The sequence below is a fragment of the Xyrauchen texanus genome, chromosome 20, assembly GCF_025860055.1.
Source record: "Xyrauchen texanus isolate HMW12.3.18 chromosome 20, RBS_HiC_50CHRs, whole genome shotgun sequence".
In the NCBI taxonomy this organism is placed as follows: domain Eukaryota; kingdom Metazoa; phylum Chordata; class Actinopteri; order Cypriniformes; family Catostomidae; genus Xyrauchen; species Xyrauchen texanus.
In genome coordinates this window covers 2,297,332-2,322,272 of record NC_068295.1, presented here as the reverse complement: position 1 = coordinate 2,322,272, position 24,941 = coordinate 2,297,332, and the positions used below count along the sequence as shown (strand labels likewise).

General features: G+C 41.3%; 1 protein-coding gene across 3 annotated transcripts; it reads right to left on the bottom strand.

Moving 5' to 3' along the window:
* Positions 1 to 4,058: 4,058 nt before the first annotated feature.
* Positions 4,059 to 23,256, bottom strand: gpatch11 (G patch domain containing 11). 3 transcript variants are annotated; one of them, XM_052151474.1, is made up of 10 exons: positions 22,001 to 22,585; positions 19,522 to 19,618; positions 19,228 to 19,405; positions 15,103 to 15,329; positions 14,977 to 15,018; positions 13,625 to 13,745; positions 13,446 to 13,536; positions 13,142 to 13,255; positions 4,372 to 4,453; positions 4,059 to 4,260 (listed from the first exon to the last, which is right to left on the bottom strand). In XM_052151474.1, exons 1-10 carry the CDS (start codon positions 22,277 to 22,279, stop codon positions 4,202 to 4,204), a joined length of 1,290 nt encoding a protein of 429 aa, XP_052007434.1. In that variant the 5' UTR covers positions 22,280 to 22,585; the 3' UTR covers positions 4,059 to 4,201. The 3 variants fall into 3 exon arrangements, with proteins under 3 accessions (XP_052007434.1, XP_052007436.1, XP_052007435.1); XM_052151476.1 differs by lacking the exons at positions 19,228 to 19,405; positions 19,522 to 19,618; positions 22,001 to 22,585 and adding an exon at positions 16,022 to 16,077 and having other exon boundaries at positions 4,063 to 4,260; XM_052151475.1 differs by lacking the exons at positions 4,059 to 4,260; positions 4,372 to 4,453; positions 13,142 to 13,255; ... (2 more) ...; positions 14,977 to 15,018; positions 15,103 to 15,329 and adding an exon at positions 17,813 to 18,265 and having other exon boundaries at positions 22,001 to 23,256.
* Between the last annotated feature and the right edge of the window lie 1,685 nt (positions 23,257 to 24,941).

Sequence of the window (24,941 nt, the reverse complement as noted above, 5' to 3'; positions counted from 1 at the left end):
TTTTCAGGCTACCTGAAGACACGTTGACTATTTAATTACGGTTAAATTAAAATGTATTATTTATAATATATAAATATAACAGTCATAAAACTGACACAATGGCTAATTATACAACCACAACGGTTTGTGATTGGTCAATGACGCAACGCAAAGTACCATGAGCAGTTGTGACGACACAGGTGAGAACTTTATACTTCAGACAACCAATGAGGAATATTTCTAGTGTTCCCACAACTTTAAAGCTCCCATGATTTTCCAGACATTCTATGTGATCACTAGGGTTTTTAAAAATCATTTTATAGAGTCTGCACTCACAAAAAGCAATTTCTAGTGAATGAGATATTTTTGAGATGAGCATAACTAGAGAAATTCAGATCATTCTAGAATTAGACTTTATTCATTTACACAACTTTTCCAGGCCTGGAAAACACAATTCTCTGTTTTGTCCAGATATTTCAGGTCGTGTGAATTCCTATATTATACTAACATACCAGTTGCACATTTAAATAAACAACTGCGCTTATCGGGGTGACTGTTTGCACCCAGGTATAAACAGCATCTGCCACCCAGCGTGGCTCTTTGCAAACAGAAATTTACAACAAACTGCATTGTAAGCGGTGTTGGGTAAGTTACACAAAATAAGTAATCAAATAAAAATTACTAATTACTTTCCATAAAATGTAATCAGATTACTTTACTGATTACTTAATCTCAAAAGTAATCACATTACTAATTATTTTACTTTTAACTTTCTAAATCATTTTCCCTAAAAACTTTCCGTATTTTTTTTTTTAGGCTAAAATTCAAAATGTATTTCCTTATTTATTTTTGCAGGCCCTTCAGCTGTCAACAAACATGCACATGGATTCATATTATAAATGCATTATACAGTACATATTACTTTAGTGCAAGTATTGTGCTTAAAAATTTTGCATGTTTCGCAGCTGAATCACCAGCCTGTTTGGTTCTCCCGATGGCCAGTCCACCCCTGATCAGCCCCAAAATGTGTCAGCCCACCGGAAAAATGCCAGGTATGCCCGATTACCAGTCCAGCCCTTCAAGCTGAGGTGGACGACAAGCTGTTGTTCGCAACAGTTAATCCATTCGGTCCCATCAGCTTTCTGCAAGTATGCAGAGACAGGGTGACTTACTGCTCTCTGGGGTATGGTTATATCACCTTTGCATACTTCAGCGATGCAGAGAAGGCCCTGAACACGCTGCCTGGTGAGGGCCCTGACCACACTGCCTCAGTGCAAGTAATGTGGGCTCAGTGCAATGTCTCTTTGCTGAGAGGTGGAATCTGCAATGTCAAGGAGCATCAGGCGGAGCACCAGGTAGAGTGAAAGGCCAGGTTTCCACATCCTGAGGAGGAGGACCAGAAAAGCTGTCACCAAGGTGTGAGTCTTTATGTCTCAAACCTCCCATACAGTTTGGGTAATGAGCAGCTCTGCAGGCTTTTCTGATGATTTGAATACATCACCAGCGCCACCATGATGATGCAGAACATGCGCAGTATGCAGCTTTGTGGCCATCACCACTCCTGAAGCTGCTATGAAGGCTTTGTTAGCATTGAATGGCCATGTTGTTGGCAACAGGCCGTTGAGTGTCACTCTGTCCCAAAGTGCAACACTGACACATATTTGGACATTGTTAGTGCCTGAGATTGTCCTTGAATTACCTGCCAGCTCTGAAAGGACACTGCCTGTTCTGCAGCCCAAGCCATCTGCTCTGGTTTCTGGGAATTTTGTGGCTACCGTTCCAAATGTTACAACTAACCAGCTCGCCAGGCTCCATCAGAGTCCTCAGCTGGATGCGGTGGGTCTCCTGCTTCAGGGTTCAAGTCTCCACCTAATCCTCTCTGCCACCCTACTGGAGAGGGTGACATTTGAAATTCCCCGGATGACTGTTTTGCAGCCAAAACAACCTGCTGGGAGTTTTATGGCCACTAAGATTCCCATGTTAAGCAGCTGCATTAGTGTCTGCCCCCACAAACATCTTGCCAGGCTCCAGCTGAGTCGACGACATGAAGTGTTGTGTCTTTTGCCTCAGGTTGTAAGTTTCCACTTAGATCTCTCGGCCACCCTACTGGACACAGTGAAGTTTGAAATTCCCTAGATGACTGTTATGGAGCCCAATCAGCCTGCTCTGCCTCCTGGAAATGGTATGGCCACTACTATTCCCCAGGTGAACAGCTACATTAGTGTCTGCCACACCAACCAGCTTGCCAGGCCTCGACTGGATGCAGTTGATGTCCTGCCTCAGAGTCAGAGATAGTGAGAGTCCATGGATGCCTGACTTGCACCTCAACCGGCCAGCATTCCTTCCTGGGAAATATATGGTGATGAGAGCTCCACAGATTAATAGCTGTGATAGTGTCTGCCGCACTAACCAGCTTACCAGGCGGGATGCATTGGGTGTTCTCTTTGAGGGTAGCAGTCTCTGCCATGTCATCTCTGCCACTCTACTGGACATCCTGAGTTTTAAAATCCCACGGAAGCTGCTGTCTCTTGTGCCTTTTGACCTGAACATGAATGGAGCTGTATTAAATAGCAAGTCTCATCAAACCAGTGTGGTTGCCAAGATACCATACAAATCCATGGTAATTACGAAGGGTGCTGGCAACTCCAAAGTGTGGTAATTCATCAAGCCATCAAGGATGAGGATGTGATTCTTCAACGTAAGCGCCTCGTTCAAGTATATCAGGAGATGGCCGAGTGCATCAGAAGACCTTAAATCCACCGTATTGTCTGGCGCTCAGAAAGTGGCCTCACTTCACATGGAAAATCCAATCCTGGACATCACTTCAGCAAGAACAAGTGATGCCATTCAATCAGATCGTCTCCATAAAATATTTGAAAGCAAAAGGTGTTTGGAAGTTTGAGGCATTTCAAGATTGCAACTTCAGTCACGGACAAAAGTATGTGTAGTTGTTACACCTAGTCGTAGTGTCGGTTTGTATGGAAGTATTTTCAAATTGTATTTGGAATTACGATTTCTATTTGTGGACGCATACATTTTGGCATAAACCAAATGCAATTGCAAATCGTGTATAACCATTAGCATTTTCGTTTCTACAAATGTATGGGATGCAGAAGAAGTGAAATAGCAAACAGGGTTATTGCTTTTGCGGTTTGATATTACAGGGTCATAAATCGTAAGACATGAGTAATGCTATGGCAAATGGGCTTTTCCCATTTGAAATTTAACAGACATTGTATGTTTGTGTAAATGCAAATGCAAACGGTAATACACAATTTGCAATTGCATTTGGATTGTCACAATTTTGGCTTGAGTGAAAATCTTGTGAATATGACGTTTTGTGTAACGGCAGTGCAAATGTGCTTTTTCTCACGGGTGACCCGGGTTCGATTCTGCCTTTGTCACACCCATTCCGTTTCCTGTCTCCATTTTTTATCCCCTTTTCTCCCAATGTTGGAATGCCCAATTCCCACTACTTAATAGGTCCTAGTGGTGGTGCGGTTACTCGCCTCAATCCGGGTGGCGGAGGACAAGTCTCAGTTGCGTCCGCTTCTGAGACCGTCAATCCGCGCATGTGATCACGTGACTCGTCGTGTACGACACTGCGGAGACTCACAGCATGTGGAGGCTCATGCTACTCTCCACGATCCACACACAACTCACCACACGCCCCATTGAGAGCGAGAACCACTAATCACCACCACGAGGAGGTTACCCCATGTGACTCTACCCTCCCTAGCAACCGGCCCAATTTGGTTGCTTAGGAGACCTGGCTGGAGTCACTCAGCACGCCCTGGACTCGTGTGATTGTCAGCAAGGTAGTTGTACTGTAGCAATATTGAAGTAACCATGTTTTTTGGTGTATGGTGTCTAAACACAATAAACACACTGCAGTGATGCATCTAAAGTTTAGATTTTAAAGCATTTAAATACAGGTGCATATAGTATCTACCAATATTCGTACCAGGGTGCAAATAATATTTGCCACTACTTTAAGCATGCTGCATCTGAATTAAGTTGTTTTGAGGTATTAGAAAGACACTGGATTCAATTATAGCACAACACACAATTACAATCAAAACATCTTTACTTATGTCAATACAACATATTAAAGGACAATTAAGAAAACATAAATATTAAACAGAGCTTTGCAAAAAAAACTGAAGCATACATTTAAATAATAAACAAAAAGGGACAGTTTTCCAGATGATTCCTGGTTACTCTAGTCATCATGATCTAACGCTGTGTCACCAGGACAATTTGAGCCCAAATCCTCCTCATCTGTTGAATGAGAAAAGTTCTGATCATAATGTACATACGACTCACAACAAGAGCGGAGCTGTGGCGTTTTCATATCTTATTTATGAGCATGCTAAAACAAACATGTCTTACCATTATACGCCGTCCCACACCATATACAGTAAAAATGAACCTCTCGCAAGTACGAGGTGAGGAGCTGCAGCTTGTCTAGAGGCTGTACGGGAAGAGGGATAGAAGAAAAGCATAGTGCAACAATCAAAAAACATCTAAATCAATTCAGTGCATTTCACGTAAAGGAATATTTTGTGTTTGATACGAGTGAACATTTCAAATCAAATCAAATCAAATCAAATCACTTTATTGTCACACTTCCGAGCAACATAGCAGTCATGACAGTGACGAGACATATACCAATTACAATAAACAACATACTTACACAAAACAATTTACAAATCAGATGTACACATACTTACACAACACAATAATTATATACAATGCAGAATATAGAACAGAATATACAATACAATACAATAAGTGGGAGTATATGAAATATATATGTGTATATATATATATAGCAGTTGTATTGAGGAGAATATGTTGACAGTCCAGTGTGAGATTATAGCTGAATAAAGTGCAGTGCTAATTATTGATCCTGATAGATCAAGAGTTCAACAGTCTGATTGCTTGGGGAAAAAGCTATCATGTAGTCGGCTGGTGCGGGTCCTGATGCTGCGATACCGCCTGCCTGATGGTAGCAGTGAGAACAGCCCATGACTTGGGTGACTGAAGTCTCTGATGATCCTCCGAGCTTTTTTCACACACCGCCTGGTGTATATGTCCTGGAGGGAGGGAAGCTCACCTCCGATGATGTTCCTGGCAGTTCGCACCACCCTTTGCAGGGCTTTGCAGTTGTGCGCGGTGCTATTGCCGTACCAGGCGTTGATGCAGCCAGTCAGGATGCTCTCTACAGTGCTGGTGTAGAACCGTGTGAGGATATGGTGGTTCATTCCAAACTTCCTCAGCCGTCTCAGGAAGAAGAGGCGCTGGTGAGCCTTCTTCACAACGGCCTCAGTGTGGACGGACCATGTGAGTTCCTCAGTAATGTGGACACCGAGGAACTTGAAGCTGCTGACTCTCTCCACCGGTGCTCCATTGATGGTGATGGGGCTGTGTTCTCCGTCTTTCTTCCTGAAGTCCACAACAAGCTCCTTGGTTTTACTGACGTTGAGGGAGAGGTTGTGCTCCTGACACCAGCGTGTCAGAGTGTGCACCTCCTCTCTGTAGGCTCTTTCATCATTGTCAGTGATCAGACCTACCACCGTCGTGATCGCCAGCAAACTTAATGATGGCATTGGAGCTATGTGTTGCCACACAGTCATGTGTGTACAGGGAATACAGGAGTGGGCTGAGAACACAGCCCTGCGGGCTCCAGTGTTGAGGGTCAGTGATGAGGAGGTGTTGCTGCCCATTCTAACCACCTGACGTCTGCCTGACAGGAAATCCAGGATCCAGCTGCACAGCGAGCTGTTTAAGCCCAGAGCCCGGAGTTTCTCATCAAGCTTGGAGGGCACTATGGTGTTGAATGCTGAGCTGTAGTCTACAAACAGCATTCTCACATATGTGTTCCTTTTTCCAGGTGGGAGAGAGCAGTGTGTATTGTAGATGCAATGGCATCATCAGTGGAGCGGTTGTTGCGGTAGGCAAACTGCAATGGGTCCAAAGAGGGGGGCAGAACAGAGCAGATGTGATCTCTGATTAACCTCTCGAAGCATTTGCTGATGATGGGGGTCAGAGCAACAGGACGCCAGTCATTTAAGCATGTGATTATAGCTTGCTTCGGTACAGGCACAATGGTTGATGTTTTGAAGCATGTGGGGACTACAGACAGGGAGAGGGACAGATTGAAAATGTCCGTAAAAACACCAGCCAGTTGATTCGCGCACGCTCTGATGACGCGGCCCGAATGCCGTCTGGACCCGCGGCTTTACGGATGTTCACCCGTCGGAATGATCGGGTTACATCCACAGCAGAGACGGAGAGTGAATCAACCTCTGTAGCGTCAGCAGCGAGTGCTCTCTCGCGAGGGCGGTGTTACTGTCCTCAAAACGAGCATAAAATGTATTAAGTTCGTCCGGGAGAGATGCAGCGGTGTTCATGGCGGAGACTTTATTCCGCTTGTAGTCCGTGATTGTGTTAAGTCCCTGCCACATACTTCTGGAGTCAGTGGTGTTGAACTGACTTTCAAGTTTGTGCCTGTACTGGCGTTTAGCTGCACTGATAGTGTTACGGAGGGCATAACTGGCTTGTTTACGCTCCTCCGTGTTAGGAGAATTAAAGCGGAGGTCCGCGCAGTGAGTGCCGCCGAACATCGCCGTTAACCCATGGTTTCTGGTTGGGGTATATCCGTATAGTTTTGGTCGGAACAACGTCCTCTACGCACTTCCTGATGAAACACGTTACGCCGTCAGCGTAAACCTCGATAGTCGTCATCAGAGGCGGACCGGAACATCTCCCAGTCCGCGTGATCAAAACAGTCTTGTAGCGCAGAGTCTGATTGGTCCGACCAGCACTGGATCGTTCTGAGGGTGGGTGCTTCCTGTTTCAGTTTCTGCCTGTAAGCGGGCAGAAGCAGAACGGAAGAATGGTCCGATTTGCCAAATGGGGGCGGGGAGGGATTTGTAGCCTTCCGGAAGGGAGAGTAACAATGATCCAAAACCCGGTCCCCTCGTGTGTTGAACTTTATGTGTTGGTGGTATTTTGGGGCGATTGCTTTGAAGTTGGCTTTGTTAAAGTCCCCGGCAACAATGAGCGCAGCCTCAGGGTGCGCGGTTTCCTGCTCACTTATACACCCATACAGTTCCCTGAGTGCCCGGTCTGTGTCGGCTTGCGGGGATGTACACAGCTGTGATGATGACCGCTGTGAATTCCCTCGGCAGCCAGAATGGTCGACACAGAAGCATGAGATATTCCAGATCAGGAGAGCAAAAGACTTGATGAAATGTACGTTCCTCTGATCACAACATGATTTGTTGATCATAAAACATACACCACCACCTCTGCTTTTACCAGAGAGGTCTTTCGCTCTGTCCGCTCGGTGCACGGAAAAGCCCGTGATTTCGATGGCCGAGTCTGGAATCTCCGTAGACAGCCAGGTTTCTGTAAGGCACATAACGCAGCAGTCCCTCGTCTCTCGTTGGAAAGAGATCCGCGCTCTCAGCTCGCAGAGTTTGTTGTCCAGAGACTGAACATTTGCCAGTAGTATACTGGGTAGCGGGGGTCGATTTGCACGACGTCTTACTCTGATGAGAACGCCGGCTCGTTTTCCTCTTTTCCTTCTGCGTTTCCACGGCCGAGCAGCACAGACAAAGGGCTCCGCCGGCGTGTTTGTAAACAGCGGGTCGGCATTAAGGAATTTGAAGTCCGGTTTTCGATGTGTGATTGTAGAACTAATGTCCAAAAGCGTTTGTCTGTCGTAAACAATAAGGCAGACAACATCCAAGACAAAAAAACAAAGAACTGTAAACAAAACAAACAATAAACCGCAGTGTTGTAACGGAGCTCGCAACGCAGCAGCCATACTCGGCGCCATCTTGAGTTAAAAAAAAAAGTTACATGCTCTGGCGTATTTTTTTAAATACATTTTTTGTTGTTGTTGTTGTCTGAACTTCATAAGCATGTAACTCTGGTCCTGTTTGCTCCATCTCCCAGACAATAAGTCTTATTTCATTCCACTAGATGGCGGCAAGCACTAGGATATTAGGATATTTCCTCTATCATCTTCCTTCACAATATTCCGATATGAAATGTAGTCGGCGCTCTAACGCAGCTGAGCATTCACACATGCACTCGTCCATAGACAACAAGTGTATATTTAGACCTGTGTATAGTTTCGTCAAATATCGGAGAGCTCAATCTACACTCACCTAAAGGATTATTAGGAACACCTGTTCAATTTCTCATTAATGCAATTGTCTAATCAACCAATCACATGGCAGTTGCTTCAATGCATTTAGGGGTGTGGTCCTGGTCAAGACAATCTCCTGAACTCCAAACTGAATGTCAGAATGGGAAAGAAAGGTGATTTAAGCAATTTTGAGCGTGACATGGTTGTTGGTGCCAGACGGGCCGGTCTGAGTATTTCACAATCTGCTCAGTTACTGGGATTTTCACGCACAACCATTTCTAGGGTTTACAAAGAATGGTGTGAAAAGGAAAAACATCCAGTATGCGGCAGTCCTGTGGGCTGAAAATGCCTTGTTGATGCTAGAGGTCAGAGGAGAATGGGCCGACTGATTCAAGCTGATAGAAGAGCAACTTTGCCTGAAATAACCACTCGTTACAACCGAGGTAAGCAGCAAAGCATTTGTGAAGCCACAACACGCACAACCTTGAGGCGGATGGGCTACAACAGCAGAAGACCCCACCGGGTACCCCTCATCTCCACTACAAATAGGAAAAAGAGGCTACAATTTGCAAGAGCTCACCAAAATTGGACAGTTGAAGACTGGAAGTATGTTGCCTGGTCTGATGAGTCTCGATTTCTGTTGAGACATTCAGATGGTAGAGTCAGAATTTGGCGTAAACAGAATGAGAACATGGATCCATCATGCCTTGTTACCACTGTGCAGGCTGGTGGTGGTGGTGTAATGGTGTGGGGGATGTTTTCTTGGCACACTTTAGGCCCCTTAGTGCCAATTGGGCATCGTTTAAATGCCACGGCCTACCTGAGCATTGTTTCTGACCATGTCCATCCCTTTATGGCCACCATGTACCCATCCTCTGATGGATACTTCCAGCAGGATAATGCACCATGTCACAAAGCTCAAATCATTTCAAATTGGTTTCTTGAACATGACAATGAGTTCACTGTACTAAAATGGCCCCCACAGTCACCAGATCTCAACCCAATAGAGCATCTTTGGGATGTGGTGGAACGGGAGCTTCGTGCCCTGGATGTGCATCCCACAAATCTCCATCAACTGCAAGATGCTATCCTATCAATATGGGCCAACATTTCTAAAGAATGCTTTCAGCACCTTGTTGAATCAATGCCACGTAGAATTAAGGCAGTTCTGAAGGCGAAAGGGGGTCAAACACAGTATTAGTATGTGTTCCTAATAATCCTTTAGGTGAGTGTAGGTGTCATTGGAAAGCTAAGATCCTCAGCTCTGCAATGATGTATAGCATTTCTTTAATAACCGAGCACATATTTTGCAGATGATTTGTTAATCTTGCATTTTCTATGCAACTACATATATTGTGTTCTGAACATCGGAGACATAACATTGGATTATTTACCCAAACAAGCTCAAAGACAAATAAACAATGGCTTGTTTTAAAGAAACCAACCTAAGGTACGAGTTGATATAGAGTTTGTAGCTATTTGGGGCTTACAGCAGTAGTGATCAGAGCACACGAGTCATTTGTCTTTGTTGTCTTACAGAGATCATATTTCACTTCAGGACTCTTTTGATAATCATTCGAACTGTGGAGTTTAGAAACAAAAACTGTGCAGTCACATTCCTGAGAATGAGAGCTTTAATTTGATATATCTCTTGTCTATGTAAGTGCTGTGGCATGCAAAAGTTTGTGCACCCCTGATCAAAATTTCTGTTGCTGTGAATAGCTAAGCGAGCAAAATGGGGCCTGATTTCCAAATGGCATAAAGTTGAAAATGACACATTTCTTTAATATTTTAAGCAATTTTACTTTTTTTTTTTATTTCCATCTTTTACAGGGCCCGAAGCAAAAGTATGGGCACCCTGCATGGTCAGTATTTATTACCACCCCATTTGGCAAGTATCACAGCTTGTAAACGCTTTTCATGGCCAGCTAAGAGCCTTTCAATCCTTGTTTGGGGGATTTTCGCCCATTCTTCCTCACAAAAGGCTTCTAGTTCCGTAATTCATGGGCTGTCTTCCATGCACTGCTCTTTTCAGGTCTAACCACAGGCGACTGTGAGGGCCATGGCAAAACCTTCAGCTTGCACCTCTTGAGGTTGTCCATTGTGGATTTTGAGGAGTGTTTAGGATCATTATCCTGTTGTAGGCATCAATTATTTTAATGTTCAGAGTGCTAGGCAGCTGCTTAGAGGAGCCCATGTCTGCTGATTGATGGGACAAGACTGGAAGAGTCAGAGTATTTGTAAAGCTTTGAAATTTGCATCACCTGACCTTTCCAAACGATGATTGTGAACAAGCTAATTAAGGTCTGAGATCTTGGTAAAAGTTATCCGAGAGCTCAAATCTCTTGGGGTGCCCAAAATTATGCATAGCGCTCCTTTCCTTTTTTCATTCTAAAATAGTGCAAAACAAAAATAATACACTTATCTTGCTTAAAATGTTGTAAAGAATGTTTCATCTTTAACTTGATGCCTGTTGTAACTTGCGCACGGTCCTCAGCTGTACGTCTGTGCATGCGCAGGCCATTTTTTATTTAACCTGTTAACCGTTGCCAGAGCGCTGGCGCTCTGAAGCGTTTTTTTTTTTTAAATAGTTCAAAGTTACTATCAGATTTAATGTTATTACCTTGACAAACTATACATCATTAAAAAGATATAAGACTCAAGGTTCAGTATTTGACCACTATTGTATTCTGAGAAACTTATAGTGACAGTTATGTCTTAATTTGTGTCTGGAGTTATGTAATCACAAAAATGAGTCGATACCTTTAATATGAATTATGAGCGTCAGCCGCTCTCATTCAGAAAAAAACTCCTGTGAGATCGTCATGACAGCGCTTGACAAAACAACGTCCCTCAGGGCTTTTAGCTAAAAAATGTGCAGATTTGGAGAAATATTGATAGATTCTCATAGGTTTACATCAGATTTATATAGACAGGAATCATATTTATTGAATATATACCCAAATGCGTCGATGTAATCATTATGAGCGCTTGAGACTCTGATGTATTGTGTTATCGATCCATACTGGCAGCCTGAGGGCGCCGGCGCTCTGTGCACAGTATATGGAACTCCATATATGGAACACACGAAGAAGTGCCATAATCATTTGACATTCCAGGAAGTCCCTGACACAACAAAGCTATCAGAGATCGCTGTAACTGCAGATAAAGATGTTTTGAAGACAATAAACATGATTGCAATGATATTTGATTTATCTGTGTTCTTTGAGCCATGTCAGGTATTTTCATAATAATAGATTATATTGATAATGTAATGCTAATCGATATAGACTTTATCATCGTGCAGAATACTATAAAATAATATATTTTCTGTCTGATTTTTTTATCTGAAACCAAATCAGAGCACAAAAGGTTATTTAAAACACTCGACTTGTGCTATAAAGTAAGTTTTAGAGCACAAACATGGTTTTAATCTCATAAATTGTCGTGTATTGATGGTGTGCTAAGCTAATATGCTAGCTAGCTTGGTGCACCTGCTACCTAGCTGTTATTTTTATGAATATTTTTAAATAGGACTGCTTGCTGAAATGTTTCTTTTTTCAAGAAGGTCATTTTATATAGTTTAAAATGTAAGGTGAGAACTTTCCCTAAAAGAGATTAGGGATTGAAACAGTGTGAATAGCCAGTCGTTAGTAATTATAATGCAGACAAAAGAAAAGCATATTTAGAGCCATAACCAGGCTGGAGAGGTGTGAATGTGTGCAGGGGAGACTGAGACTGAATGGAGATCGTTTACACCACATAAATAAACAGAGACAATAGACTGAATAGATGCTTAGAACATGACAATAAACATCAGTTTGCATTTTAGAGTCTAATCAAAATAAAGTGGTATGACATGATCTTGAAAAACATTTAACTAAATACAGAGTTTTAGACTTGTCATCTTCAGATTTTAAATATAACATGGCCAGACATGTGGCTTTAGCTGCAGTGCATTTCTAGATTGCTGCAATGCCAACTTCAATTTTATTTTCATGAAAATATTTCATAAAAATAAATTTCTAATAACTTGACAAAACTTTGAAGCTATTTATAACTATTTTTTTTCATTATGACAATAATTAATTCTACATTTACAATAAACTGCCAGGTGTCAGCTTTCAAATGGGATCATACTTGTGCTTTTAGAACAAATGGTTTATGAACTGTATCTGTTTCAGTTTGGGTATGCCATTTCTGGGGATTTTTCAAAAGTGGGGTTGCAGCTTAACAGGTTAACAGGGACAATACACTAGGCATTGTTTCACACAGACAACCGATGACATGTACATATAGCATAAAGCTAACTTGCATCCCTCTTGACTAACTGTACTAAAAGTGTATCACAAAGCAGTTGTAGTGCAAAAGCGTTAAACGCATTCCTATTCATTCATGGTCAGAAAAGCAACGCGGTCGACCGGGGTGAGTCAATCTGGAACGCGCAAAAACTACGTATAACCAGGCCATAAGCTTTCAAATGGTACCACATATGTGACTTGTGTATTCATTGTAATACAATTTATTTTTGTAATCACAAACCTATTACATGCTACTGGCCCCGCTCACGGCCCCGGGTACGGGGACCACAGATATGAAGAGGTTAAGCTCTATGTGGCTCAACCAGGGCTGGACTGGTAGTCTGGCATACCGGACATTTTCCAGGTGGGCCGACGCACTTTTGGGCCAATCAGGGGCGGACTGGCCATTGGGAGAACTGAGCGGGCCGGTGGGTTCGGCCGCGAAACGTGCCGAAAGGGTCGCGATAAGCTAAAATGAGCCACCGCGTTATGCAGAACGGACCACAAAACAGCGCTCCGATATACAGAACAGGACAGCGACCACATGTAAAATACCGGCCCGGTTTCTCTTCCCAGTCCAGCCTGGGCACAACGCGGATCACCACAGAAAAGAACTTAAGATTTATCGCTCAATTTCTTAATGCGGTCAGTACAGATGAACTTGATTTGAAAACATGAGGTTTGAGCCGGCACTCACTGTCAGTTCCTCCTCATCCTCGCTTCCCTCAGACTTTGCTTCCTCTTCCTCGTCTTCATCTTCCTCTTTCACTACTTCAGGCCAGTACCAGATGTCCCTGGGAACAGTAAATCCCTAACAACAGGAAAATAATAGCCATAATGTTAGATGAGGTTTATGCTGAAGTAAAACGGCACCCCTCTAGAGAGTTTCGGTTCTAACAGCAGGAAAATATCAGTTCAGGCAAATATAGTCAAATTCAGATTTAGAGATCGTCATGATATGAAACAGGTAAAAAGAACAATACGGTGTCGGTTTGAGTGACCTTCTGACTGTCGAGCTGTTCACAGGCCCGTTGGCTTTTTCGCAGGTCGCCCAGAGTTTGACGCTCCTCTCTTTCAGTCCTCTTACGCACTCTGTCGTAACAATGAACAATAGAGATATAAACATATTAACACAAAACACAGATGAAGAGAATACGAGCTTGCATATAGAGTTGTATACCTGAAATCCTCTAGCGATTTCTTCTCCATATGTTGTTTCATTTGCACCTTCTTCCTGTAATTCTGAAGCTCCTCATCGGCTTTTCTTTTCTTCAGTTCTTCCATTCCAATCCCTCCTCTGTCTGATAACAGTGTGTAAACCAGCATCAGAAATAAACCAGGGGCAAAAGTGCCACCAAGAGTAACAAAAATGCTCAAAATGTGAGCATTGTGCTGTGAGTAAATGCTTAAAATGTGGAGTGAGATTATCTGTTTTTAAAATGTCAGCTACATTTATTTCATGATATTATAGTCTACTTCAGGGGCGCAACTACACACTTTCGAGCGGGTATGCGAAACAAAATTTTGTGCCCCATGCATCTGTCAAGCGAGGGCAGGGGAGTGTCATCCATTATAAGCATTGAGCGGGTGGGGGGTGATGTTGGATGGGTCGAGGAGGCGACTGCACCACCTTTAGTGTGCCCCTGGCACCACCTTTACACGGCACCCCTATGCATACCTTGCAACTATGGTTTTTGCGCCTCTGTTCTACCTAGTGATGTGTTTAGTGCCTCTCAGACACTGTAGTGATATCAGATATCTGTATTCATTCTCTCAGTGGTGAGTGTCGTTCAATGCGTAGACACTGTGAAGTATTTTTGATTAAAGCTACACACCTGGCCCCTAATCAGGCTAATTAATCCTCCGAGAGGGATAAAGGCCGACCGGAGACGACAGTGCGACAGAGAGAGAGATTTATGGGCAGGTGCCCAACGCCTGTGTGCGTGATTGTCTTTTTATTTAATTAAATATTATTTATATTGTTAAGCCGGTTCTCACCTCCTCCTTTCCATTAATTCCTTAACACTGGTGCCGAAACCCAGGATGGAGGAGGGATGCGCCGTAGTAGAGTCCTCGCCACTATCATCCACCCCAATGGAGCAGGACGAACGGCCACCGAATGCGAGGGGAGAAGTGGCTCCTAGCTGACCACCTGGTCAGGACCGCTGCCAGGGGCGGGGGGAGACCCCTAGCAGTCGCTAAACACGGCAGGGTCATGACGACCGCTGACCGTGAGAGGGGAGGGGCTCCCGGCCGACCGTCTGGAGCGGGATAACTGCCTCCGATCTGCCCAGGGAGGCTCGGCTGTCGTCCATTAGAGGGTGGAGGAGTGGCCGAGGACCAAGATGCGGCGTATCGGGGAACCGGCTAGTAAGTGTTTTTTCTCACTCTCTCTCTCCGCATTTAATTTGTTTAAAACTGCATTCTAGCATTGTATTTTTCAGTTGGGGAATTTATTTCAATGCATTTTTTTAATTAAAGTACTTCATAAGAATGGTCAGGGTTAATAGTAATCAGGCAAAAACCACCAACCTGTTTTAATGCTCAAAGAAACCGGCTCGACCCGTCCAGCACCTGTGGCATGAGAACAGTTTGTTATTGGCATAAAACTTTTTTTTTCTCACAAGCAAATAAACAACAGAAAAAGCCATGACTGACCTTGTCTGCCCAGTCCTTGTCCTGGTTTATAGCCCATCTTCTGCAGTAACGCAAAGCCTTTATTTTCAGTGCTAATGGAGCTCTGCAGCGCTGCATCACGACTCTCACGCTCTTGTTCTTTGTAGCTCTTCTGCCGGTTCTGTGCGTTCTTCTCTTTGTGTAGTGTTTCTTTTCTCATAGCTTCCTTCACTCGTTTGGCCATCGGTACACCGGGACGAACATCTGAACTGTTCATGTATGAAAACATACAAAAAACAACAGATGTTACACATTGAGTTGGTGAGTTCCTAAGCATGCTTTACAAACATTAAATCGGCCAAATTTCAAAGCAGGGTCTAACCATACACTGTTTACTGAAGGTCTGAAAAAGCCCAGCAAACTATATTATTGGAAAACTGATAATGTCCAAAAATGAAAGTATTGCAAATGGGGCATAGGACATGGTATTACTATGTCACATCTGACAAAAATGGTATTTCCATGGTACACATCTAAACAAACATGGTATTACCATGAAACTTGTCCAAAAACATGGTACTACCATTGTACAAGTCTAAAAAACATGGTATTAACATTGTACACATCTGGAAAAATGGTTTTACCATAGTTGACATCCGTAATCAGGGTATTACCATAGTACATGTCCAATAAAATGTCAGTCAGTCAGTCAGTCTCTCACTCACACACACACACACACACACACACACACACACACACACACACACACACACACACACACACACACACACACACACACACACACACACACACACACACACACACACACACACAGATATATATTTATGCTAAAAAAAAATACTAATCTTACTCTGTGTTCATATTCACTGCACAAGTTTACGTCAAATAATCTCTGATCGTAACGGGAAATATTCCTCAAAAACAACGTATCACAACTCACATTTGATTCAGGAACGCTTCAGACATATAATCATCTTCATCGTCAGCCATCTGTGCAATTATTCAAACTGCAGCGATGAGAAAATTATCTGAGATCCTTTCGTTGTTCCGTTCCGTGAATGAGTCCGACTGGAACTCAGTACTCAGTGTATTGGGTACCGGAGATTTTATTTTAAAGGGTAACTAAACCCTAAACCAACTTTTTTTAGTTAATGATCTGTAAGCATGGGGCTTTATTAGTACTGGTCATTGATTCAAGTAATTTTTTTGACATTTGTGTATAAAGTGTTTTAATTCTACAATATATGGTGTAAAAACGTCTGAGTGCTGCCCTCTTCAGGTTGAACGGTGGCTACTGCAGTTGAATTTTCCTATTGGCTGTTGCGGTACTTCGTGACGTAAGCAGGTTCCAGCTCACCAGGCCAGATTCATGTGCATGTCGTCTTGCGACCGTGTGAGGAATAATAATAACATAGAGTCTGACAATTACAGCCGTCACTACGAGTCTCAGGTGCCCCCCGCTCAGCCCCGCACTCGGTTCGTTCCCTCTATCCCCGCCGGGGTCTGCCCACTTTTCCAGCATTTTCAGGTGTTTAGTTACCCTTTAAACCAAATATAACATTACCAGCCTTTTACTATTAGTATTTAAATTTGACAGTATCTTAAAAGTTTTCACTACATATTACTTCATATTTAAATAAATAATAATTCAATAAATCAAATAAATTGGCGACGGCTGGAATTTGCGTTGCGAATGACACTCTTATGAAATCAGAAAATAATCATAACAATAACAAATATAGCTGCTAGCAGCAATTAAAGGGTAACTAAACCCCTGCTCAGAGTCTGACTCCACCCACTAGCAATATTTGAAAAATGCTGGAAAAGTGGACAGACCCCAGCGGGGATAGAGGGGACGAACCGAGTGCGGGGCTGAGCAGGGCCGGAGCCATATCAATTCGAGCCGCTGGCTCAAACTGCGGTTTTAACTCCCGCATCGCGATCGGCATCCGACGATGCTCGCGAAGCAGCCGCGCAAGGGAGAATGGGGCCAGTGTCTGAATGGTAAAACATTAGCATTATGGCTATATTAGGCTAATGCTTATAGCAAATGCTAACAGAACTATCAAAAAATAAAAACCCATGCATTTAGGTTAATTTTGGTACGATGTTGTGTTAATAATTAAACGAAAACCATTTATTTCAAGTCTCCCTCTACAATTACAAATGATTCTGTCTCAACAGGTGCACCTGTGGGCACTGCGGCTCACTTTCCCTGGTAGAGAATGTCTGTTGTAGGGAGATACCCAAGGTATAGCTATGAAATATGATAAGACCAGAGTGTTAAATCCAGTTAATAAGTACTATACACAAAACCAGGGTTCATACAGATAAATAGGTAAACAGAAATAAACAAATTAAAGGTACAAAATAAAGTGTAGCAGATGCAATGACTGTGGAAACTTTAACAATTGAAAGGTTACTATGACAAAGATATCTCATTCAAACAGATTACCACCTCATGAATATGGTTGACCTGAAGAATGAAAGCTGTATCATATACTTGGATATTTATGAACAATATCACACTCATAGCCATGCAAAATGGTTCTAAAGCTTCAGCCTATCTGATAAAGATATAATTTTGTGTGAAAAGATTGCTTTATCAATAAAATGAAACACTAATTCACATATTGTCTTTCAATATTTTAAGTTCCATTTCATAAATTTCAAGTCAAATTCAAGTTCAAGCATTTTAAGCACCTTGTACGAACCCTGAAAAAACACAACCTCCACATACCAAATATTAAATAAATCCTCCTAACAAAGTAGTAATAAACAATTCTCATGTTGTAGGTAGTACACAGGTGTGACCAGATTGGTGGAGTGGGCTGTGTAACGGCACATCCAGGCTTTGAGCCTGTAGCACTAAACCCACTTACGTACAGTTATATGGTGAGATGGAAGAGACAGTTACAAACAGGTTAGTTCCAGGAAGAAAGGTTACATTTTATATAAAAAAAAATAAATGTATATAAAAAAAATGGAATGTATCCTCCACTTCAACATACATGTGCACTACCTGTCTTTCAGCGCTTATAGACACCTTGCGTATCGTAATGTCGTTAGGTGGTGTTGGGAGTACCTTGGCCAACACGTTCGGGTGGTCATACCTTCTTGCGTTGTGACACGGATCAGGGAAGAGTTTCCTGAAGAAGGACCATACAGAGGTTTCCTTCCCCCACTGCATTGAATATTTTTTTAATAATATAAAAATAAAATAAAAATGAATTATAAAGAAGCATTTTTAACTGGAGTTACACACTACACAAATAAAAAAATAAAAAATAAATAAATCAGCTACAAAACTCAAAATGAATATGTACTGTAAGGGGTATACAGTCAAAGACCCAGAACCAGATATGAAGAATGAAGACCGGAGTCAGAATTATAATTAATTAAAGAAAAGTTTTACTGAAGATAGTTTGCAGTTTCATCAGCAGAAGTCAGCTTCAAGACTCACACAGGAGTTCAGTAGGCAGCCCCTTACAGTTACAAAGATCACAGCAGTTATACCATCTCCAAGGTCTAAGCTTGGTCATTGCTTACAGGTTGAATGATTCTCATTGGCTAAGAAATAGATAAACACAGTAATTTTCCACACATATACAGATAGACGGACAACTCAGTCAATCTCCAATAATGCCAGTGGTTCCTTAACCTGTAACTAGGGCTGGGCGATATGGCCAAAAAAATGATCACAATTATTTGTTTTATATCAGTCGATATCGATAATTAATCACAATAAATGTCACATTTTTATTTCTTTCAACTTTTAAGGCAGATGTTTGCTCTTAAGTGAAAGTTGTAGAAACCAGAGCGTTAATTGCTGTTTTAAACTACTCTTTATTGTCAGAACATTTCACAAATCTCAGGTAAAAAGCTCCAGCAGTTTATCTTCATAAACAATGTACTTAGAGTCTTTAATGAAGTATTACCCCACAAAGTGACTATGTAAAAGGAAAAAAAAGATTTTTTTTTAAATAAAAGCATAAATAATCATAATTTGGTTATGTAATGTGTATGTATCAGAAATAACTTAATGACAACAAATCAAAAGTATTTAAAAACAAGTAACGTTAATTGCTAAATTAGAACGTTCAAATATAGCATAACTGAAAAACCTAACGGGACTAAACGCATTACCTTGTACTGTTCATGGTGCTCTCACTTCCATCTTGATGGTAGCTGGAGTCATCAGTGGACACCTCACATCTTTTCCTCTTTATTGGTGTTGAGGTTGCCCCGGGACAGTCTGTGAAAGGCTCCATCAGTGTGCCTGTGTCACACGACACACTCCTGTTAGGCATTCTGGCCTGGGTGGCTGCACAGATTAATAATAGATTTGTTATCAATAAGCAGCAAAAGTACCAAATAAAATTATATAATCTTAACTATATGATGAAAAACATTCAAAAGCTCCATAGTATTCAAAATCACCTTTGCTTCTCCTTATTGGCTTCATGTTAGCCTGCACACCTGCAGATCTGGACCAGACTGGGTCAGTCTGGCACCCAATGTCTCTGGTCATAGTAGGCTAAAAAAAAAAAAGTGTTATGGTTTACAATTACGGTCTTATATTCAGTCATTTTAGAGATTTTAAAATGTTTATAAATACTATTAGTTAACGTTAATTAACTCACAAACTTCTGAGGTAATTTTCTCCAGGAGTATTACTATTATGTTATTATTATTCTTCACACGGTCGCAAGACGACATGTACATGAATCTGATGAGTTTTATCGAGTTGATGTCAATAGCGCGCGCTCTGTAGGCATAATTCATATTTTGCCGCTATGTGATAAAATCCAGCAAAATGCGCCGGTGTTCTGACGATTTGTGCTACCCATCGATATGTGCTACTTACTGGTTATGCGCATGTGCAGACTCACAGTTTTGTTCTGCGTTACCACGCCCATAAATCTATGCATCCTTGCTGTGGAGACTTCACGGTGAGCATTGCAATATCTTTAATCCTTTTTTATTACATAATTTGACATGTGAACGTGTAAATGTTAGCAAGCTCACCTTATTTTCAGCATAATATAGCAATTAGCTATGAATGACCTACGTTCATCGTGTGTTCTACTTCTTTCAGAGTTTTGAAAGTTTGGAAAATTCTTGATTTTTAAAGGGGTCATGACATGGGTTTTTTTATTGTATTATTATGTTCCCTTAGGTGCAATTATAGTATTAATATATTTTTTTTTAAGAAAAACTTTTAAAATCTAGTGATTTATGACCTTTTCCCACCCTGTTTCTCATCCTCTGATTCAAACAGTCTGTTTTGGGGGCGTTTTCCATTTAAGACTTCAGTGTTAACGCCCACTGTTATGATTGGCTAACGTCAGTGCCTATGTATCAATTATTGACGCCTCCAGCCAGAACAATATGCAAGTAAACGTAAGTAAAAACACTGTGATTATTCATAATGAATGAAATTGCGCTTTAAAAAGTAGTTTAAAGTTTAAAATAGATTACTTACAGTTTGCGTCGTCGTTGTTCCCAGAATAGTCGGCACGGACTTATCTTTGAGCAACAGTTTTCTGGCAAAGCCAGCATCATATTGAGATTTGTTCTCAAAACAGTCATCCTTAAAATGTACAGAACAAACGCTTAAGTTAACACTGCCGTGACTGGGACGTCCGCAAAAAATAAACTGCATCCATTTTTCCCTGACGTCTGGATCTTTCGGCAGCTTATTCAGAGGTTTTGTTTGACCACAGCCAGGAACAGCACATCTGTGTGGCATCGTAATTTTCCTGTGCACAAGTAGTCTCTGTCAGAGCTCGCTGTCCATCGACTGAACACTTGTGAGGCGACGGCGATACTGAAATGAGCGTAGTTGTCTTGGCGCTTAAAGCGTAGTTATCTTGTGCTGGAGGCGGTCATATGCAAACGCTGTTACGTCACTTCTAACCGACACGTCACTTCTAACCATGAATCCAGATCGAGCTGTATTTTGAGCTTGATTAAATAAATGATTCGTTTAGAATGGGGAGGACGTCTTAAAATATTAAACTTGCAGGACGTTTTAATGATACACAGACCTCGTATATACCAAAAGATCAAGGCAAATTTGGTTTCTCATGTCATGACCCCTTTAACCTGAATGTAATGTGTACAAAGTAGGTAGCAGCACTTGACACGCAAGTAATCAGAATGTGCTAATGTTCATGTAGTGTGATATGGCGTGAGGCTTTAAAATAAATAAATAAATGTACTGTTTTGCCAGATTCAGAGTACATTCATCATTTATTTAGTTTCAAAAAACTGGGAGCATTATTTGATAGGGCACGTTGGTCTATCAAAATATGCAACTCCTTACATCTTGAAGACATTATTATGTAGTATTGTTTTTTCTAATGACAGTGAACATAAGGTAAATATTCATGTGTCAAAAAATGCTAACTACCATATGAATATTTGTACGGTCAGCCAGCTGAACAAGAATAACTGAAAGTTTCAGTTAGGAAAGGTGTGCTTTGACAGGTCAAAGATGAATATTTTATGATCATTTTTACTTTTCACACAGTTTTAAAAATAAAAACAGTACAGTATACAGTACTCATAACTTATAATTTTATTATAATTGTATTTCATATAATATACAATAATGTCATTTTTACTTGTTATATCAAATGTGATAATTGCTGGTTCATTTAAAATATAAAAATATGCTCCCCATACACTTACCCTGTTTTAAATGAAATAACGATGTCTTAATATTGTGAGATTTACATCATTATGGAAACAGTAGCTAGAGAATGAATCGACATTCTCTGTGATCGATTCGCGCTTGGGTAGCATTTTTCGACAAGGCAGCACAAATCGTCAGAACACCGGCACGTTTGTCGACCCCAGAGGATTAACTTTAGCCTAAACATAAATTGTGATTCAAATATATATGATCACTCACCTCAAGACGCCGCTGAGGTGGTGGAGTCCATGCAGGAGGAGCGTTTGGCACTGCGTCGCTTTTCAGCGCGAGCTGAAAGGAGAAGCCCATTTCCACCTCCATTGCGTTGGAGAAGCAATCCCGCGAAAAATGCAGTTTGCACACTCCAGCTCTAGGCGGGAACTCGCGGTCTTCCAGGCCAAGGACATGCAACCACTGGCGCCTAATTTCCAAGTCTGCTGGAAAGCTATACAGTCCAGCAGTGCTGTTGCAACCAGCAACACTACACCTACGTACCATCCTGACCACTGTACTAAATACAGATAATCTACGCTAACTTGAAGCTATCCTAACTGACGCAATACTATGCTACTAACTAACTATGCTTCTAACAATACTACACTAACAAATATGCTAATTAACTACCTAGGCTACACGAAATAATCTAAATAACTATATAAATGCTATGCTAAATAGATGCTAAAATACTCTATCCTGATCGTTTTCGATCGCTTTCTTCTTCTTTGTTACGTTTAATGGCGGGTGGCAACCAGCATTATGGTGCATTACCGCCACCTACTATGTTGGAGTGTGGGCCAGAGCTTTCCTTCCCTTGAAGAAACAAAATAAATAAAACTAATAATAGTAATAATACTAATAATATTTCCTGCCCCTAAATTCTATTTATCAATCCAGTTTCTCTCAAATAACTGAATAACTTCCCTACTTCAATATCAAAAACATTTTTTAGACTTAATTCTTCCTGTTCAAACTTTCTACTTTCCTCCCTTAACACTCCCCAAATTTTTGACAGTGAAGAATTACATGCTCGACTGACTCCTCTATTTGGCAATGTTCACACACTCCTGAAGGGTGTTTATTTATTAAATGCAAAGTTTTATTAAGCCTAGTATGTCCTACCCTTAGCCTTGTCAAGATGCTCTCCTCTTTATTGATTCTTCTGGCTATCCTTCCTGTACCCACATCTTGCTGTAATATATAGAGATGTCGCCCTGTGTTTCCTGTATCCCAACTGTTCTGCCACTCCTTAATGATGTTTCGTTTGATTATTCCTTTAGCTTCAGACTTACTGAGTGGAACGTACAATACCTCCTCCTGCATCAGAGCCTGTTTTGCTAATGCATCCACAACTTCATTTCCCTTAATCCATCTGTGTGCTGGAATCCACATAAATATTACCTGCATGTTCATATTTTTAATTCTGTACAATGTTTCATAGATCTCATTTACTATATCTTGCCTGCTGTTAGATGTAAATGACTGCAGTGACATTAATGCAGAGCATGAGTCTGTACATAAAATAACTTTTTTAATTTGTAATTCTTCTACCTTCTGTAATGCTATTACAATTGCCAACATCTCTACTGTATACACTGATAGAAGACGAAGAAGAAGAAGAAAACTTTTATTTCAGACCCAGGAGGATCCATATCACAATAAAACATACACAAAATATATATATATACACACATATATAAATCTACATACATACACATACCAACACTCATACATACCTATACACATACATCCATATAAAAATACAAAGCCTTCCATAATGTTCAGTGAATAATATACAGACATGTTCGCCAATGGTTCCACAGTCTGGAAGAAAATCTCACAGAACTACGTACAGGGTTAGCCAAAACATTGATTAAGTCATTTTCTGACTCAGATACCCTACACATAAATTTATACATAAGATTCTGTAAAACAGCAGAGCAGGTAGGTACCCCGATACTGACAAACATATGGCTTGCACTGGAGCTTCTTGGAGCTCTCAGCAGCAGCCTCATGCTGTCATTATAAGCCACTATAAGTTTTCTAATGCTGCTTTGCTTATAACGACACCACAGGTAGGCCGTATACAAAGGTGTACAAAATGCTTTAAAGAGTAAGATCTTCACAGATACCGAGCACATGCTAAACTTACGACACAGCATATTCGCTTGAGCATACAGCTTCCGACGCTGCCTATAGATATCCTTATCATCAGAAAGATCACTTGCAATAATATGGCCCAAATATGTAATCTCACTACACACCATAAGTGCAGTGCCAGACAGATAGAAGTCAGGGAAGGTTGACTGCCTGTCTTCCCTACTTATGACAATCATGATCTTACTCTTTTTAGCATTATATTTTATATCAAAATCAACACCATATTTTGTGCATACTCTCAAAAGCCATTGGAGACCAGCACTATATGGGCTAAAGATGACCAAATCATCTGCGTACATAAGGTGATTAATTAATAAGTCACCAACCCTACAGCCTGTACCACATGCATTTAAAATCAAGGACAACTCATTCATATACACATTAAAAAGAAAAGGTGACAGAATTCCTCCCTGACGAACACCATTGGTCACTTGGAAGGGAACAGATGTTACATTCCCCCATCTCACTCTCATCGTCTGATGAGAGTACCAATACACCAAGATTCTAATTAAAAAAACCAGGGACCCCACTTTTGGACAATTTCAAAAATAATTTCTCATGATTAACACGATCAAAGCTTTAGAAGCATCAATGAAACACAAGAACATTGTGGAATTTTGCCTATTATATTTATCTAACATTTCTTTCAGTGCAAAAATACAGAAATCAGTGCCATGATTTTGTTTAAAACCAAACTGGTTATCAATAGACAGGACATACCTCTCAAGTCTACACAATATAACTGTCTCCAGCACTTTGGACATAACACTGGCCAAAGCTATTGGTCTGTAATTATCAGAGGAGTTCTGCTTCCCCACTTTATCTTTAATAACTGGTACTAGCACAACAGAGAGCATCGAATCAGGTAACTCTCCATGAACAAAAAATCCTGTGTAGCACATAGCCACCAAAGGACACAATTTCTTACTAGCAAGTTTAAGATGTTCAGCTGTAATATCATCCAGTCCACAGGCCCTATTATCTCTTAACTTCAATATTGGAA

Coding starts and splice junctions, on each gene's coding strand:
- gpatch11 (XM_052151474.1), bottom strand. CDS start 22,279: ATGGTACGTAGGTGTAGTGTTGCTGGTTGCAACAGCACTGCTGGACTG. Junction 19,406..19,521: donor GCCAATAAGGAGAAGCAAAG/GTGATTTTGAAT, acceptor TAATCTGTGCAG/CCACCCAGGCCAGAATGCCT. Junction 4,454..13,141: donor AGGATGAGGAGGAACTGACA/GTGAGTGCCGGC, acceptor CTTCCCGTACAG/CCTCTAGACAAGCTGCAGCT.